We start from the raw sequence: 15,588 nt of genomic DNA, 5'->3' as shown, positions 1-15,588 counted from the left end.
GGTCTGTATTCATGGTGCTTGAGGATTATTAAAGAATAACTGAAGTGTTGGTGCAGTGACTCTGTACTGTAATCGTTATATTTCTGTTGTGCAGTTGTTGTGAAACACCTGTCCTGTTATCAGTATGTAAGGTGCCAGACTGCTTACAGCACTCCTTTTCTGTGGGAGCAGTTATGACTCTTCCATGAGTGAGTGTACAAAAATGGGGACCTTGGGCTAATTTGGGAATTGGTCTCATTTGGGAATACGTTATTGATAGTAGGCTCTCAGTAAAGACTGTTGCAGAGGACCGTGAAGCACAGAGTTTGTTACCAACAGATTATCCTAGTCCTAAAAGAAATTAGGCCCTGAATTTTTTTATAAGTTAACTCAGCATTGCATTGTACTCTGAAAGACATTTGCTTATCAAGTATACCTTCTAGACAGATGGATTGAAACCCTTTCAGTTTCTGTGTTGGTCATGGCTTTCATGAAGAGATGGATGTATTCTGGTTTTGTTTTGTACACAGGATGTCTGTGAATGGAGCTAATAAGAAGTGCCAGTGAATATTGCGTAAGAATACAAAATAGAAAATTCTGTTTAAAAAGTTTTGGTGTTGAAGAAATCTCAACCTAGTGTACTTCCCCAAATCACATTTCTAGTGCTTAGATTGTAATAGCTGTTTCCGATATCAGACAAATAGAAAAGTGATCATATGAGGTCTAGAATATACAGTGCTTATCCTCATGCTTTTGCTGCTTTAAGCTTTGTGTGTCTGCAAATGAATTGATGAGAGCATGTTGCAGCATATCTAGTGTGGGAGCCAGGCGTTTTTTGGTGCGAGGGGGGGAGGCATGTGCTTAGTGACTCTAACTTGTTTTGAAGTGATTTTCTCATGATTTTTTAAATATTTGAATCTCTCAAGCTGCTGGATGACAGCCCAATCACCTTTTGGTAAGAGAATGCAGATACTCGGGTGCAGAAAAGGCTCAAAACTCACTTTCTTTATTATTATTAATACATGCAAATGCAAATCAGAGGAGCCCTGCGATCACCCTGGGGAACTTTCTGGCAGATTTGTGACTTCTGTGTGAAAAGTAACATTTTTATTATTTAAATGCTAAAGAGCCAGCTAGATTATTGTTATTTTCTTAAGTATGCTCAAGGATGAAGGACCACTGCCTCCCTAAGATCTTGCTTTATGGTGAACTTGCCACTGGCTGCTGCAAGAGAGGAGCCCCGAAGAGGAGATACAAGGACTCCCTGAAGCAACATCTCAGCCTTGGCCACACTGATCAACATAACTGGTCTACTCTGGCCTCCAATCGAGAGGTCTGGAGACACACCATCCGTAACGCTGCTGATGCTTTTGAGAAAGCACGCAGGATCACTCTTGAGGAGAAAAGACAATGCAGAAAGAATCGTGTCTTGCAGAATATGCTACCTAAGGAGTCTTTCTGCTGTGCCTTTTGCAACCGGACTTGTCTATCTCGTATTGGCCTTTTTAGCCACCAGCGCGCTTGTAACAAACGTGGGTAGAGCCCTCTCCAGATCTTGGTTCACAAAGCCCAGCCATGATTAGGCAAAAGGGTTAGCGTTATCTTTTTGAAATAGTTCATAATTGCTTAGGTGAAAAGCTCAAAGCAAAGGCAGTGGGAGTAGCTCTGTAGCTGAACAGTGTGTGACAGCCTGCTTTGTGAGCAAAACAAAATTACACAGTGTGAGGAAGTATTTCGTAAAGGGCTGAATGAACCTGTTGTGACAGCCATGGAATTGAAGTATGCGAAATTTCTGTGGTGCGTTTATGAAGGTGATCACAGTTAGAAGCATAACATAAACTTAGGTTCAAAATGTAGTATTAAAAACAAAAGAAAAATCCACCTTCAGCTTTTCAGAGTTTTGGAGGGCAGTTTAGTTCAGTAGAGCAAATCCTTCCTTAAATTGTCACTTAATATTATAATCTTATTCTGTGCATTTTAACTAGAAACTGCGAGTGACCAAACTACTTTAAAGAGCAGAGCAGGAGTTTGAACTGGTCTGAACTAAACCTGTCTCTGACGGAGGGTAAATTCCTTGAAATTTATTAGAGCTGTGCATTGATATGAGTGATTCCAAGAAAAACTAGTATTCACTCATTGTTGGAACACAAGAGGGTAAAAAGGGACAGACTTTGCTAGTACTGATTTCCAGGAAATAGTTTGATGGATTTTGGCTTTGTTTAAAATATATCCAGCTGGGCTTTTCCTGGAAACCAGTGTTGTGTAGCACATCCTCTCTGAAGCATTACCAGTCTGTTTTAGGCATGGGTAAGCAGCAAGACTAACAATTCTTAATTACCTTGGAATCAATTTCTGCATACCTGATTTAGTATACTGTCTGATCATACAATGTAGTTAAATCTGCAAAACGCTTATAGGATTTTATAGGCAGAATGAAAATCACTTTCACCTTTCTTCCAGTCTGATTTGCCTGTTGATTACCATGTATGTTTTCTATTTGGGAGCAACCGTGCACATGGGGCTGGTAACTCTCTTACATACCTCTTCACACTCTGTAGCTTGCCCAGTTAGAACATGTTTCTAGCATCTGGGGCTTTCGAACACTTGTTTGCGGGAGTCTAGCTATAGGAGTATCTCAGGGCCAGTTAGCTGGAGTCTTTTGTTCAATGTGTCTTAGTGCCTGTATAGTTCACCAGAGGCCTCCTGACAGTATAAAGGCTACCTACAGTTACTGCTGCACTTTTTCTTGACTCACGTAATAGTGAAATGGAACTGGTCTTTCTGCTTCCTTTCAGGGGCCTGAAATTTGTTGCAATTGTCTACTTGATTTCCATTCAGAGTCAGTTATGTATTATCAGGGAGTGTATTATCTGAATTGCAGATAAGCCCTGCTGGTGCTCATGGCACCATTTGTTAGCTTAGGTGCAATGTTGTGAAAACTTGGCTCTAAATAAAAGCAGCATAATCACTGCATTTGCATGTCACTGTGCCCCAAGCTAATGTCTACAAAGCTCTCATTATGACCTTCACTTGTTGTAGTATTAATTTACAGTACAATGAAATAATGCATTCCCAAATCACCTATGCTAAGGTGTTGCACCCCAAGGGAGAATTTTATTCTTTCCTTAATTGGCTCTTTCTTGAAATTGCTATGATTTTCAGGTTTCTGGGAGACCACTAGTGTTTAGGTTTCTTCATCAGGCATCACCTCACTAATAAAGGGTGTGTTCTAGGCTTAAATTGACAGGAATAGAGGTATTTGGGATTTTTTAGCCCCATGAATGGAAGAACGTGCTGCCATTGCTCTCTCCTTTGGTAGCAGTGTACCTTTCCCAGTTGTTTGACGGTGCTTACTCTGAAAATTGCTCAAAGAATCAATTTACTCCTGGAATATTTTTCCTCCAAATGAAACTGTTTAATCCCAGACTGGTACTCTTAGAGTCTCTTAGAAGATGAGAACTTGCTGGAAAATAACAAGCTCTGAAGGCCATTTAAAAGCATTAGTGGTTGCTTCCAGCAGTAGGACACTGTTGCAGCAGAGCGCTGTGTCTGCGTATGCCAAAAATTTGGAATAGTGTGGATTGATAGATTTCATCCCCCCTTCCTCCCCAGATTTTTTTTCTTGGCTCAAAGAGTGAAAGCATTAAAATTGCATGCGGAATTCAAGTGATCTTTTTGCTGTACTGTCTTCTGGAATGCCACACTGTAGAAGGATGGAGGAGGAAAACAAACAAACAAAAAAACCAACCCCTAAAACAACCAGCAGACGATCTGGTCCTGTATGCTGGCTCCAAAAGTGACTCTTAAACTCCAAAAGTCAGTATCAGTTTATAAAGGCATGATAACCCTACCATTTCTCTTTTTGCATTCTCAGATGGGTGGGTCGTGAGAACCCCTCAATGAGGTTAGGATTACTGAGGAAATAGACAATCCAGTTTTGCATTATACCAAAATAACACTTCCTGCCTGTCCTATTCCAAGGAACTTTCTCAAGAGAGCTATCTGAGGGTTGTTAATTGGAGAGAGGGATGCATGTACAGATGGCAAAGGAGCTGGCATTATGCTGGTGTCTCACTTAGAGCACTTTGCTGTAATTGTACAGCTTGGTACCCCAAAAAACTAAAGCTAGTGTCTCATATTAGACCATAATTCCCTTACCCTTAATTTGTTCCTTGAATTCTTGTCAACTTTTAAGACATATTTTTTCCTTATCATAATCCATTGGGTTCTACTTCACAGCTAAATTACTTTAAACTTAGTTCTACTGTTGGCTTGAAAGATCATATTTGTGTTACATATACTGATGGTGTCAACCTGTTGTGGGTGATTGTCTTTATCTCACCAGTTGAGCTTGTTATTCTTCTGGCTTTGTCAGCTTGGGTTGCAGAAGAAAATATGCTCTATCTGATGAGTAATCTGAAGTGAGATTGGACTGAATCAACCCAGGCATACCTGCTGGAGTTGGTATAATGACTCACAGCCTCCCTCTCCTAGCCAATAACCTTGGCTAAAATATCAATTGTTTCTTGGGTCACAGTTGATATACTTGGATAACTATTGCAAAGCTGAATTCTCATGCAGAGATTTCAACAGGAGTTGAAAATGCATAGAAGGATCTTGGTAGATTATAATTAGACATAACAAGTCTCTCAAGTATTGATCTTCTAGTGTGCCAGTGTTTCTTTTTGATCTCAGTTCCCCCACCCCTCTACAAATAACATAGCAGAGGGTTTCTAACAATTGTAGATAATTATTTCGATTTTGTGTCGTGAATTGGGGCAGGAACATGGAAGAAATAATTGCCTTTCTGTGCATCTTAGCTCATAGAAATTTTATTCCCTCTCTCTGTCTTTACTGAGAAAGGACATACTTGTGATTCCTTGGAAGAGTGATCACTAGCTAAATTAGGTTTGTTTTTCCATAGCTGTACCTTTTTGGCATGTCATTGTGCACAGGCAAATCAGAAGGGGGCTTAGGTGCAACTATGTCTGCTTAGAAGTTGGCACTTTTGGGCTAGATCTTCCCTGTGCAGCTGCTGGTAGGAGGATGCAAAGGGGTGGTTCCTTTACTCCAAGCTGCAAGGACCAAGTTGTTAAATCATAAAAATAGGAAGGTAAAGAAAAAAGCACTCCTCCTGCAGGCAAGCATTGAAAGTAACAGTTTGTCAGTGCCCATTTGTTTATGTTTTTATTAAAAATCTGCCATAAATGCTCCCAGTGTTGCTTCAGTGTCACAAATGTCTGACACTGTAGTATTTGGTCAGACAGATATTCTATCTTGATCATACTGTCACCAAAAATAAAATGCTTGTCAACATGTTTGCATTTTTCTTGTGAAAAACAGGAAGAAATACTCTGCTGGCTCTTACCTTTGTCATAAATTCTACTTTTTCCTTTTGTAGATTATTAAAGAGGCTTTTTTTTTCCACCAGAAGCAAATGAATTGTGCATTCTTATCGCTACTGAATGTCAAACTTTCTTGAATTGAATAGTAAAAAGGAAATCTTGTGACTTTGGAGCCAGAAAAAAATGTTCTTAAGTGTTCAGATGTCCTTGCTGCCACAGTTAGTTTGACATTCTTGTGTTATCCATTCAAGGCAGTCACTTATTTTTCCTGAAAAACGTTGGAAGGGAAGCTAAAATTCAGGAAATGCTCATTCATAAAAATCATGTGGGACTTCAGTGCTGATAAGCTGTGCAGAAGAGAGGTGCCATAATGTAGGTTACTAGCTTCTATTCAGAACAAAAAATTGTGGAAATTCCTAAGGGTAGCATGTATAATAATGCTAGCGCTGCTATATTAAATGCATTTCTTATGCACTGAATGAAATACGGAAGAGTACCTCAGTTTTCAAAGTCTTTGTGTAGTCAGTAGAACAGTGCATACTGTTTGATGCCAAAAAGCAATTGCATGTTCTCTTGCTCTGCTTAACTCTGAGGGTTGAATACACCTCTCTTGTAAAGATTATATACCCAAACGTTTCGAGAAGGGAGCTATTTTATGTTTCAAGTTTTCTTTATTTTTTTTTTTCATTACACCAGAATGACAGAAAAGACTTATTCCTCTTATTCTTAGTTTGCTGTGATACGTATTTTCCTTTTACTTTGAGTGCTTTTGATGTGTTTCAGGATTTTGTCCCATTGTACCAGGACTTTGAAAATTTCTACAACAGAAACCTCTACATGCGTATTCGGGACAGCTGGAACCGTCCAATCTGCAGTGTGCCAGGGGCCAAAGTGGACATGATGGAGAGAGTTTCCCATGACTATAACTGGACATTCACGTGAGTCAAAATTTAAGAAAACACTTGCAACACCTGTCTTGAAATAGAGGGTCTGTAAGAGCAAGTTGCAATCTGTGATGTTAAAAGAGCAATGAATTACATTTGGTTTGAGCTTTCCGGCATTTTGAATCAATGAATTTTGTTCTTCTGATACACATTTGGCCTCCAAGGTGATAATTTGTATATAATCTTTTTTCAACTTACTAAGGTTCCTGACTGTTAAGATTTCATGGGCATAGATCTGTAATAAAATTGATACCTTTGTGTGTGGTGAACAGAACCTGCAGTAGATACTTTGGGTTGCACTGCTACTTGTGACTTTGTGTTTATGTAGAATGAATTCTGACACTTAAAGTAAATATTGCTACCTGAACTGAATTTAACATGATTGTTTTGAGTCAGAACTGAAATAGTCTGTAGAAACAAAATCAGAAATACAAGGAAAAGATTTTTACAGATTGGAAATGGCGTATCGCAAGTTTGATGTGAAGAGGTTTGCAGCACAGTACTTGGTGAAACAAGTTATGTCTCTCCTTGGCTTTCAAGGGTAAAAGAATTAAAACTTTTTTTTCTGCTAAACTTCTTCCTTAATCTCCTTGTCACGTAATGTTAGCACAGCAATGCCAGATGTGTTTCCTTTCTGTGGTTAGAGGATATCCCGCTTGAGGGGCTGCCAAGTTAATTGATCTAGAGATGTTATTTTGTAACTGAAAGAAAAGTTGTATATTTCTGGAATGGAGGGGGAAACATGTCAGAGAAACAACAAATGGTTTGAGAAGCCTCAAGCAGTTTTGTATATGATAGCAAATTCACCTTTAAATGCAAACTTTTCCGGGAATTAATTTGAGACTGCAATATAGGGAAAGAATCTTTTTCACTGATTGTTGCAGTTTGAGGATGAGTGGCAGTACTGAAATAATTTAATGGTTGATTCTATTGATTTTTAACATTTCAGTGTATAGTCTAGGAAAGTAAAAGAATAATCTTCTGGTGTAGTTAATTTTTTTAATTTTGGGTGTCCTAACTTGTGGTGTTTTTAAAACACAGGTACACAGGGAGAGTGATAAAAGACATTATTAATATGGGTTCCTACAACTACCTTGGATTTGCACAGAATGCTGGGGCTTGCCAAGAAGCAGCAGCTAAAGTTCTATCCCAGTATGGAGCTGGGGTGTGCAGCACTAGGCAGGAGATGGGTAAGTAGGAAAAAGATAGTATGTTCCCGAATCTGTGTTTCAAAGTCTGTAATCTCAGTACCTGTAATTGTAGGTCTTTGAAACATTAGTTGTTCCAGCACTGAACTTTAGTCTGACCAATAAAGAAGCTTTTATTTCATTGAAGACAAATTGACTTCCTGGGTTTAGTTTATATTGCACAACAGTTGTCTTACTTATGTTTTCATACTTTTTTTTTCTTTCAGTGTTTCCTTATGGGCCTTTGAATAAAGAGTAGCTTGGTTGGTGGAAATCCTTCTTGTAGAAGTTAGCAATAGCAAAAGCTTTTCCTCACTCTGAATTTCTAATTTTTTTATGTGCAGGAAACTTGGACAAGCATGAGGAGCTGGAAAAGCTAGTTGCCAGGTTCCTAGGTGTGGAATCTGCAATGGCGTATGGAATGGGGTTTGCAACCAACTCTATGAACATTCCTGCTTTAGTTGGCAAGGTATGGCTTAAGTCATGGACAAAAGCTCATCTAACAAAGACTCTACTGGTTAATTTTTCTAAAAACTGCTTGTTTGCTTTTGTTTTTCTTCAGTGGCAACCCCTGCAGGTATTCTCTGTAGAACCTATAGGTCTGACCTTTGCCAGAAATCTCTTTGAGAAACAACATCCATGGGACCAGTAGCAGCCCAGAACTTGCTGTCTGTCTGGGAGAGAGCCTAACATATTAAGGCTTGCTTCCTCAGGCTACTCATTGGTTTGTGAAATGGTGACTGATTAACAGGCTGATTGGCTGAAGGTATTTTGATGCTTTTGAGACACTAAGAAGTGACTGTGTCAGATAAGCTGAATTGCATGTTGGTACATAGGGAATTTATTATCTTTGAGTGAGAGCTCAAAAGTCCTCCCTCTGAAGGAGCAAAATCCTCGTACAAAAGTTATTTGAGAGAAACAGGGTCAACTGTAAGGACTCATGTCTACTGTGTGACCCATAAAACAGTAGACAGTGTAGTCTGTGTCCAGAATCTCCAACTATGCTTTTGTAGTTATTGGAAAATGAAATGGAAGAGAACTTTTTGTTTGCATCTTCTGATGCAAAATATATTTTCTCTTAGCTCCTCTGTGGAGTAAAATACTGCAAGTACTAGAACCCTCTTTTGAATATAATACTGCAAGAACTAGAACCCTCTTTTGAAAATAATTCTCTGTGGGCTTAATACTACTAGTCTATAGGAATTCTTTGTCTCTGCCTATTTTACTTCTATTTAATTTATTTATTTTTCCATTTCCTGAGATCACTTTGTAAATTCTTCCACTTGTGATATCTACAGATTATAAATTTTCTGCCTTGTTCTTCCTGGCAACTCTTCTTCCTGGGAATTCCCTTTTGGATTAGATGTAGTGTCTTCCTCCATGCTATGCTTTTTTGTAACAATGTAACAGCACTGTCTACATAACATGTCTTTTCTTTTGGTCTGTTTAGTTTTAAATATCAAGTGCTTTCCGTAATAAAAAAAAGTTTTGAGTCTCATGCCAGAGAGAAATTCATTGCTTCAAATCTAGTCTTTCTGGAGTCAAATACCTCTGCAGTGCTATGAATCTGAGCAACATGTGTTACTTCTGACATGTCTTTTACTTGCATTTTTTGGCTGTTTGTCTTTCCACATCTCTTCAGTTTTCTGTTCAGCAGAAATATGATTAATGATTTCTGTGAGACTTTTAAGATTCAGAACACACTGTCAGATTCATTTAAGTAGATTGCTGACTGTTATAAGTCAGTACAAATTAGCCATTACTGCAAAGTTACTCCATCTTTTTCTCTGTGTATATGAAGCCCACTGTATATCTTCAATACCATATGAAAATAACCTTTCTCAGGTCCTGAGTTTTCACATTTGAACTTCAACAGGTTTTTACAACCACTGAGAAAATCTGAACACTAAATTTCATGGCATGTAACATACCTTTTTCATGCACCTCACTTATACATTTACTAAACCCACTCTTTTCATAAATGGGTACAGCAGTCTATACTGTGTTAGTCATGAGGATACTTAGTTTTCGTGCACTTGAAATAAAGAAGTAAGAAGCTTCTGTCTCATAACACTTCAAGTGCCCTTATACTCAAGTATATATGCCCTTATAGTCCAAACAGAAGATGCACTCTTCTGAAGAAAAGAGTTCTTGTCAAATGAGCCATTTTGAAGTTCCGAATGTTCACTGAATGATTTTTTTGGCTGCCTGAAGTTGCTTCTCACTGCACATTTGATTTCTTCATTGGGTGCAAATAAGGACTCACATAAAACCTGAATTCTGACACCACCCAGTACACAATTAAGTGTGTGCACAACCTGTTTGGCAATGCTTTGATAGAGTCCTCAGTAAAGCTCAGAGATTCCCATGCTTGATTAGACTCGTGAGTGCTTTTTTTTTAAATTTTTTTGAACTACTGTTTGTGTCTCTTTGCATGTCCTACGTACATTTTCAATTGCAAAGCTGCTTGCAACACGAATTTTTGGAGGTTTGGCAAATATAATCAGTAATGGCATCTGCATTTAGCCTGAAGGAGTTTCTTTGACAGTCGCAGATATGTGTGAAGTAATAATTATTTTTATTGTATTTGGACACCTATATTGCAACTTAGAATCATAGAATCAGCCAGGTTGGAAGGGTCCTCTGAGATAATCAAGTCCAACCCTTGATCCACTACCACTGTGGTTACTAGACCATGGCACTAAGTGCCACATCCAGTCTCATCTTAAAAACCTCCAGGGACGGAGAATCCACCACTTCCCTGGGCAGCCCATTCCAATGCCTGATTACCCTCTCTGTAAAGAATTTCTTCCTAATATCTAACCTAAACCTTCCCTGGCACAGCTTAAGACCATGCCCTCTTGTCTTGCTGATAGCTGCCTGGGAGAAGAGACCAACCCTCACCTGGCTACAACCTCCTCACAGGTAGCTGTAGAGAGTGATGAGGTCTCCCTTGAGCCTCCTCTTCTCCAGGCTGAACAACCCCAGCTCCCTCAGCCTCTCCTCATAGGACTTGTGCTTGAGTCCCTTCACCAGCCTCGTTACTCTTCTCTGGACTTGCTCCAGCACCTCAATATCCTTCCTGAACTGAGGGGCCCAGAACTGGACACAGTACTCCAGGTGTGGCCTCACCAGCACTGAGTACAGGGAAAGAATCACTTCCCTGGACCTGTTCCTGATCCAGGCCAGGATGTCATTGGCCTTCTTGGCTACCTGGGCACACTGCTGGCTCATGTTTAGCTTCCTGTCAATCCAAACTCCCAGGTCCCTTTCTGCCTGGCTGCTCTCCAGCCACTCTGTCCCCAGCCTGTAGAGCTGCCTGGGGTTGTTGTGGCCAAAGTGCAGGACCCGGCACTGGCCTTGTTGAACCTCATCCCATTGGAATCAACCCAACTCTCCAGCCTGTCCAGGTCCCTCTGCAGAGCCCTCCTGCCTTCCAACTGATTGACACTCACCCCCAACTTAGTGTCAACTGCAAATTTGCTGATGGTGGACTCAATCCCCTCATCTAAATTGTCAATAAAGATATTAAACAGAACTGGGCCCAACACTGATCCCTGGGGGACACCACCAGTGACCGGCCGCCAACTGGATGCAGCCCCGTTCACCAGCACTCTCTGGGCCCGGCCCTCCAGCCAGTTCCTGACCCAGCACAGGGTGCCCCTGTCCAAGCCGTGGGCTGCCAGCTTTTTCAGGAGTATGCTGTGGGAGACGGTGTCAAAGGCTGTGCTGAAGTCCAGGTAGACACATCCACAGCCTTCCCCTCATCCACCAGGCGGGTCACCTGATCATAAAAGGAGATCAGGTTGGTCAGACAGGACCTGCCCTTCCTAAACCCGTGCTGGCTGGGTCTGATCCCTTGTCCATCCTGTAGGTGCTGTGTGATTGCACTTAGTTAGCTTAGAACAAGCTACTGCAATATGGTTACTCACATAGATGCAACACTGGACAACCTGTTCCGTTTCTGCTCTGTGAAATCCTGAAGTACTTGGTTTATATTGCTACTAAATCCTCTTTTAATAACAACAAATACAACTTGACTATCCTAGATCTATCTCTACCCCAGAATTTGATCAGCATTAGTCAGCAAAAGGAATTCAAAAGCTTCCATCAGCATTACTTAGTTGATCTTTATTCACTATGCTTTGTTAACAGCAGTTTCTACCAAGCAGATGCTGAAAATGGATATAGTTGGCATAGACTGAAAGTTGTGTTTTAGCACTGTTAAAGCATCACTAAAAACAGGTCTTTCTGCACCTGGCGTTTTTCAGCAACAGACCTTCTATTCACTACCAAGTTTTCAGCTGCCTAGTACAGTCACTGCCAAGGATGCTGAGTTTAGACCCCATTTAATATGAAATTTGAGGATTACTTAGTAGTCACTCTGAAACTTAACTGTTTTAGAGTAAGTGTCATTAATATAGTTATTTTAAGTAGCTAATCACACCATTCTCTACTGTCTTTAGCACAGAGCTTTTTGTTATAGCTCTGGACTGAGAGAGTCTAGACAATTAAATTAGAGCAGTGATGCTTGAAGGATCTTTTTTTGGTTGTAAGAAAGCAAATTAATTTCCATGTACAGGTAGGTTGTGAAATTAAGTGCTCAGGACTGAGTTACACAATTCATATATGTAGCACTCTGTGGTAAAATGTGGCATTCACTTTAGTTTCCTTGTCTGCCTTGTAGGATGTAGTGGTAAGTCTGGTATTCACTGACATATGTTTTTCTGGATCCCAGTAATGTTATCTCCAGTTACTGTTAGCCTTCTCCCAGATGCTCTCTCAAATGTAAATTTGCTGATAAATGCAACTGAAGTCTTATCATTGGAGTAGCAGCACTCAGTTTTACATATGATCATCAGTGATTGCTGTGCTGTACCAGTGGCTTATGTGATCCTTTGCCCTTTCTCTAGAGGCAGACATTACTAGACTCTTTACTATTTGTTCAGTTTCAAATTAATTTGTTTATAATTGAATGTCGTCTTCTGTTAGTGGCAGATTGTAAAGGTCCGAAAACTAGACTATCCCAGTTCAGGGGTAAAAACTGGAATCTTTATTGAACATGCGAAATGCTTTTTAAGGGTCTCGGGGGCAGAACATGCTAATGAGGAGGCCGGGTTGTGCCAACTAGGAGAATACCCAATTGATTAGCATTTCCAGTAACAAGGATTACATATGGGGGAAAAATGGTTAATATTTCCTGCAACAAGGATTACAAGGGAAGGGAGAAAAAAGGGCTCCTGCATGGACCGATGGCATTATCACACAATCTTTCCATGTCCTGCTGCAGGAGACAGGATGAATCAACATGGATGAATTACCAATGGATCTTGTCTGGTCCTTAGATGGTGGGATTTCCCTCAGCCCCTGTGGCCTACAGCCTGTTACATAATCCTATAAATTCCTTTTCTGCCGATAGCAGAGTTTCAGATTGCCACAGCAGATGAAAAGAGGCTGCTCGTCAATTTGTTAAACCTACTTTCTCCACTAAAAGCTTATTCTTTTTTTTATGGAGAAGCTCCTTCTGGACTTGTAATCTCTTCTTCCTTTTTTTTTTTTAATGTATCACTTTTCCTACTTTCTACCATTTAAGAAGTATGCACTTATTGGATTATTATATTTGGGTTTTCTCATACAGTAGTGTTTGACAGCAGTGCCCTCTGATGTAATATACATACTCTTTGTCTGGTATAGTAGTTCGAAGAGCAAATGCTAGTTGAAGATTTTCATACTTCTTATGCCAAAGTCTCTGAAATATGCCATGTTTGTAGCAGGAGTATGAACACTTGACATTTGCTGCAGTTTTCAGGGAAAACCAGTCTTGACCTTTCTCAGGCTGTAGAATGTTCCTAGGTTCATTGCCATTCTACTGCAAAATTTCCTTTATTATGGAGAAAATAGTCCTATTGTCTGTGACACCTTGTGTAACTATAGGCAATGCTTTTCACAGTCCTTTCTAGTAACTCCCATTGCAGAGAAGAAATCTTGATTCTTCCCTCCACCAATGGTTATTAGACAAGCATAGAATGAGCAAGTGTTAGTGGTAAATCTTCAGCGTCTTGACATGCTTTCTGGATTTTTAACTGAAGAAAGTCACTTCTAGAGTTGCAGAACACTGGCATAGTAATTGGAATGGGTCAAGGTTATTTAGAAATATTGTTGCTCCCTTACATATTAATCCCCAAATATGCATTCCTGTAGCCCACAGTGATAACACTGTGATTAAATGTTCAGCATATCAATTATTAACCTGGAATCATCACTGCTCTAAAAACAGGCCTATCCTGTTTTAATATTTGTCCAAGAATTTATCTTCCCTTTTTTGAAAAAGCAAACAAAATCAATGTCATATTTAATGGCTTCAGAAAACTTCTCAATTTCATTATGCAATTTTGTTTTCCACCTCCTGTCTCTTTTATATTACCTTCATCTACACGTGGGTTTAGTAAATGGTTGCCTCCTAATGTAAGAAATAGTGCAACTTTGTTAAGGCCTTTAATCTAGGACTTTGGTGGCCTGTTTCTTAGCACCACTCTACACTTGCTGAGTGAACTGGGACAAGCTTCTCTGCTCTCTATTTTACTTGACTGAGTAGGAGCATGAGTATTCATCATCAGCATGAGATATTCAGGCAGGTTCAGCTGCTGCACTTCTGGGAAAGGTGAGACTTAAGTGGTTCTTTCAGTTAAGAGCAGTTGTGTATTTTTATTTGCCACACTAAGGCTGCAAATTTTGTCTTAGCAAGTCTTACCTGGACTAGCTACATTTATGTTGGATTTTTTTTTTCCTTAAATGATCTCTAAGCAGTTCAGAGCTGAAAGGTGTTATATGCTTGGCTGTGAAACATAACCTTTTCAATATCTTCTTCTTTCCCCTTCTAATTCAGGGTTGTCTGATTTTGAGTGATGAACTGAATCATGCATCACTAGTGCTTGGAGCAAGACTGTCAGGAGCAACTATTCGAATCTTTAAGCACAACAGTAAGTATCAGATGGTGGACTCTGCCTTTTTGCAGATGCTGCAGATAGGATACACACTCTTGTATCTTCTAATAGCTGGAAATCCAATTTCATGCAAGGAAATCAATTGCTGGCTACCGGAAAGGTCAGAAGACTGCTGCTACTGAGAATTTAATCATCCTGTATTGGATATTTTTTTATATATTCAGTCCCAACTAATAACACTTTTATCCTGAGGCTGTTCTGGCTTACATCTTCTGCATGTGAAGAAAAACGTGCTACCCTTTGGCAGGTGTAGGGGCACTGGTGTTTTAACATAGCTTCTTGTTACTTGGATAGTTCAGCATGGTTAGACTATTCAAAGAGTCCGTGTCACATAATAATGCAGTCTTGTAGGGGTCTAGATTACAATTTGGGGGATAAGAAAGTTTAAATTTAGAACCAGATGCCAACGTTATCCTACAGTAACAAAAGCTAATGGTTGCAGATGTCCTAGCTAAACTACACAGTCATAAATTGGTACAATGTATACTAAAGGAATTTTTGGGATGTGAAGCGTAGATTAATTTCACTGAGTTACTTGCTTTAAGTATTGTTTCTGAAATACACAGATTTTTTTACTTTCCTAATTTCATCTGCCTCCAAATGAAGTATTTATAATAACTTTCACATTAAAGATACCTAGGATTTCCTTCCCTTACTCTCAGTGAATGAGGCACCAGTTGTCCTTGATTAATAAAGCCACTACCTTCATTCTTCAGCTGCTCCTTTATAGTGTCAGTCTCTGAGATCATGATGACTCTTGCTCTCTCTGAAATGTGTGGTGGTGACAGCAAAGCTTGCGTGGCTGCAATTATTTTTCTTTCTTTGTCCTACTTGGTAGTGGATTCTCTGCTGTTCTTACTGTTTCTTTTGTGTTCTCTCTTTCTTGTTCTCTCTCGTTTGAATAATTGTCTTTACAAAAATGTAGAGCTTATTATAAGATTAGGAATTTTTTTTTAATTCTTCATAAATCTTGGTTGCTGAGCAAGATCACAAAAGCTTTGCATTCTACCTCTGCGTTTGTATAGAACATTGCATCCGTTTCCAGAATTTCAAAGATCACTGGTTAGAACATAGTTCTGGTTATGAGTAGAAGGACTTAGAAGCTCTGCTCTGATGAAGAATAGATGAT

At 39.6% G+C, this 15,588-nt stretch overlaps 1 protein-coding gene across 1 annotated transcript in view; it reads left to right on the top strand.

Annotated features, from left to right (window-relative positions):
* The window catches only part of SPTLC2 (serine palmitoyltransferase long chain base subunit 2), a 79,871-nt gene that overhangs the window by 12,480 nt on the left and 51,803 nt on the right, over window positions 1-15,588 (top strand). The window contains exons 3-6 of the mRNA XM_032691274.1: window positions 6,108-6,262; window positions 7,310-7,458; window positions 7,800-7,924; window positions 14,342-14,435. Of these exons, the coding sequence (XP_032547165.1) occupies window positions 6,108-6,262; window positions 7,310-7,458; window positions 7,800-7,924; window positions 14,342-14,435 (523 nt within the window). The remainder of the gene's footprint in view (window positions 1-6,107; window positions 6,263-7,309; window positions 7,459-7,799; window positions 7,925-14,341; window positions 14,436-15,588) is intronic.

The sequence above is a fragment of the Chiroxiphia lanceolata genome, chromosome 6, assembly GCF_009829145.1.
Source record: "Chiroxiphia lanceolata isolate bChiLan1 chromosome 6, bChiLan1.pri, whole genome shotgun sequence".
NCBI lineage: Eukaryota > Metazoa > Chordata > Aves > Passeriformes > Pipridae > Chiroxiphia > Chiroxiphia lanceolata.
This window is presented reverse-complemented; position numbering and strand designations above follow the sequence as displayed.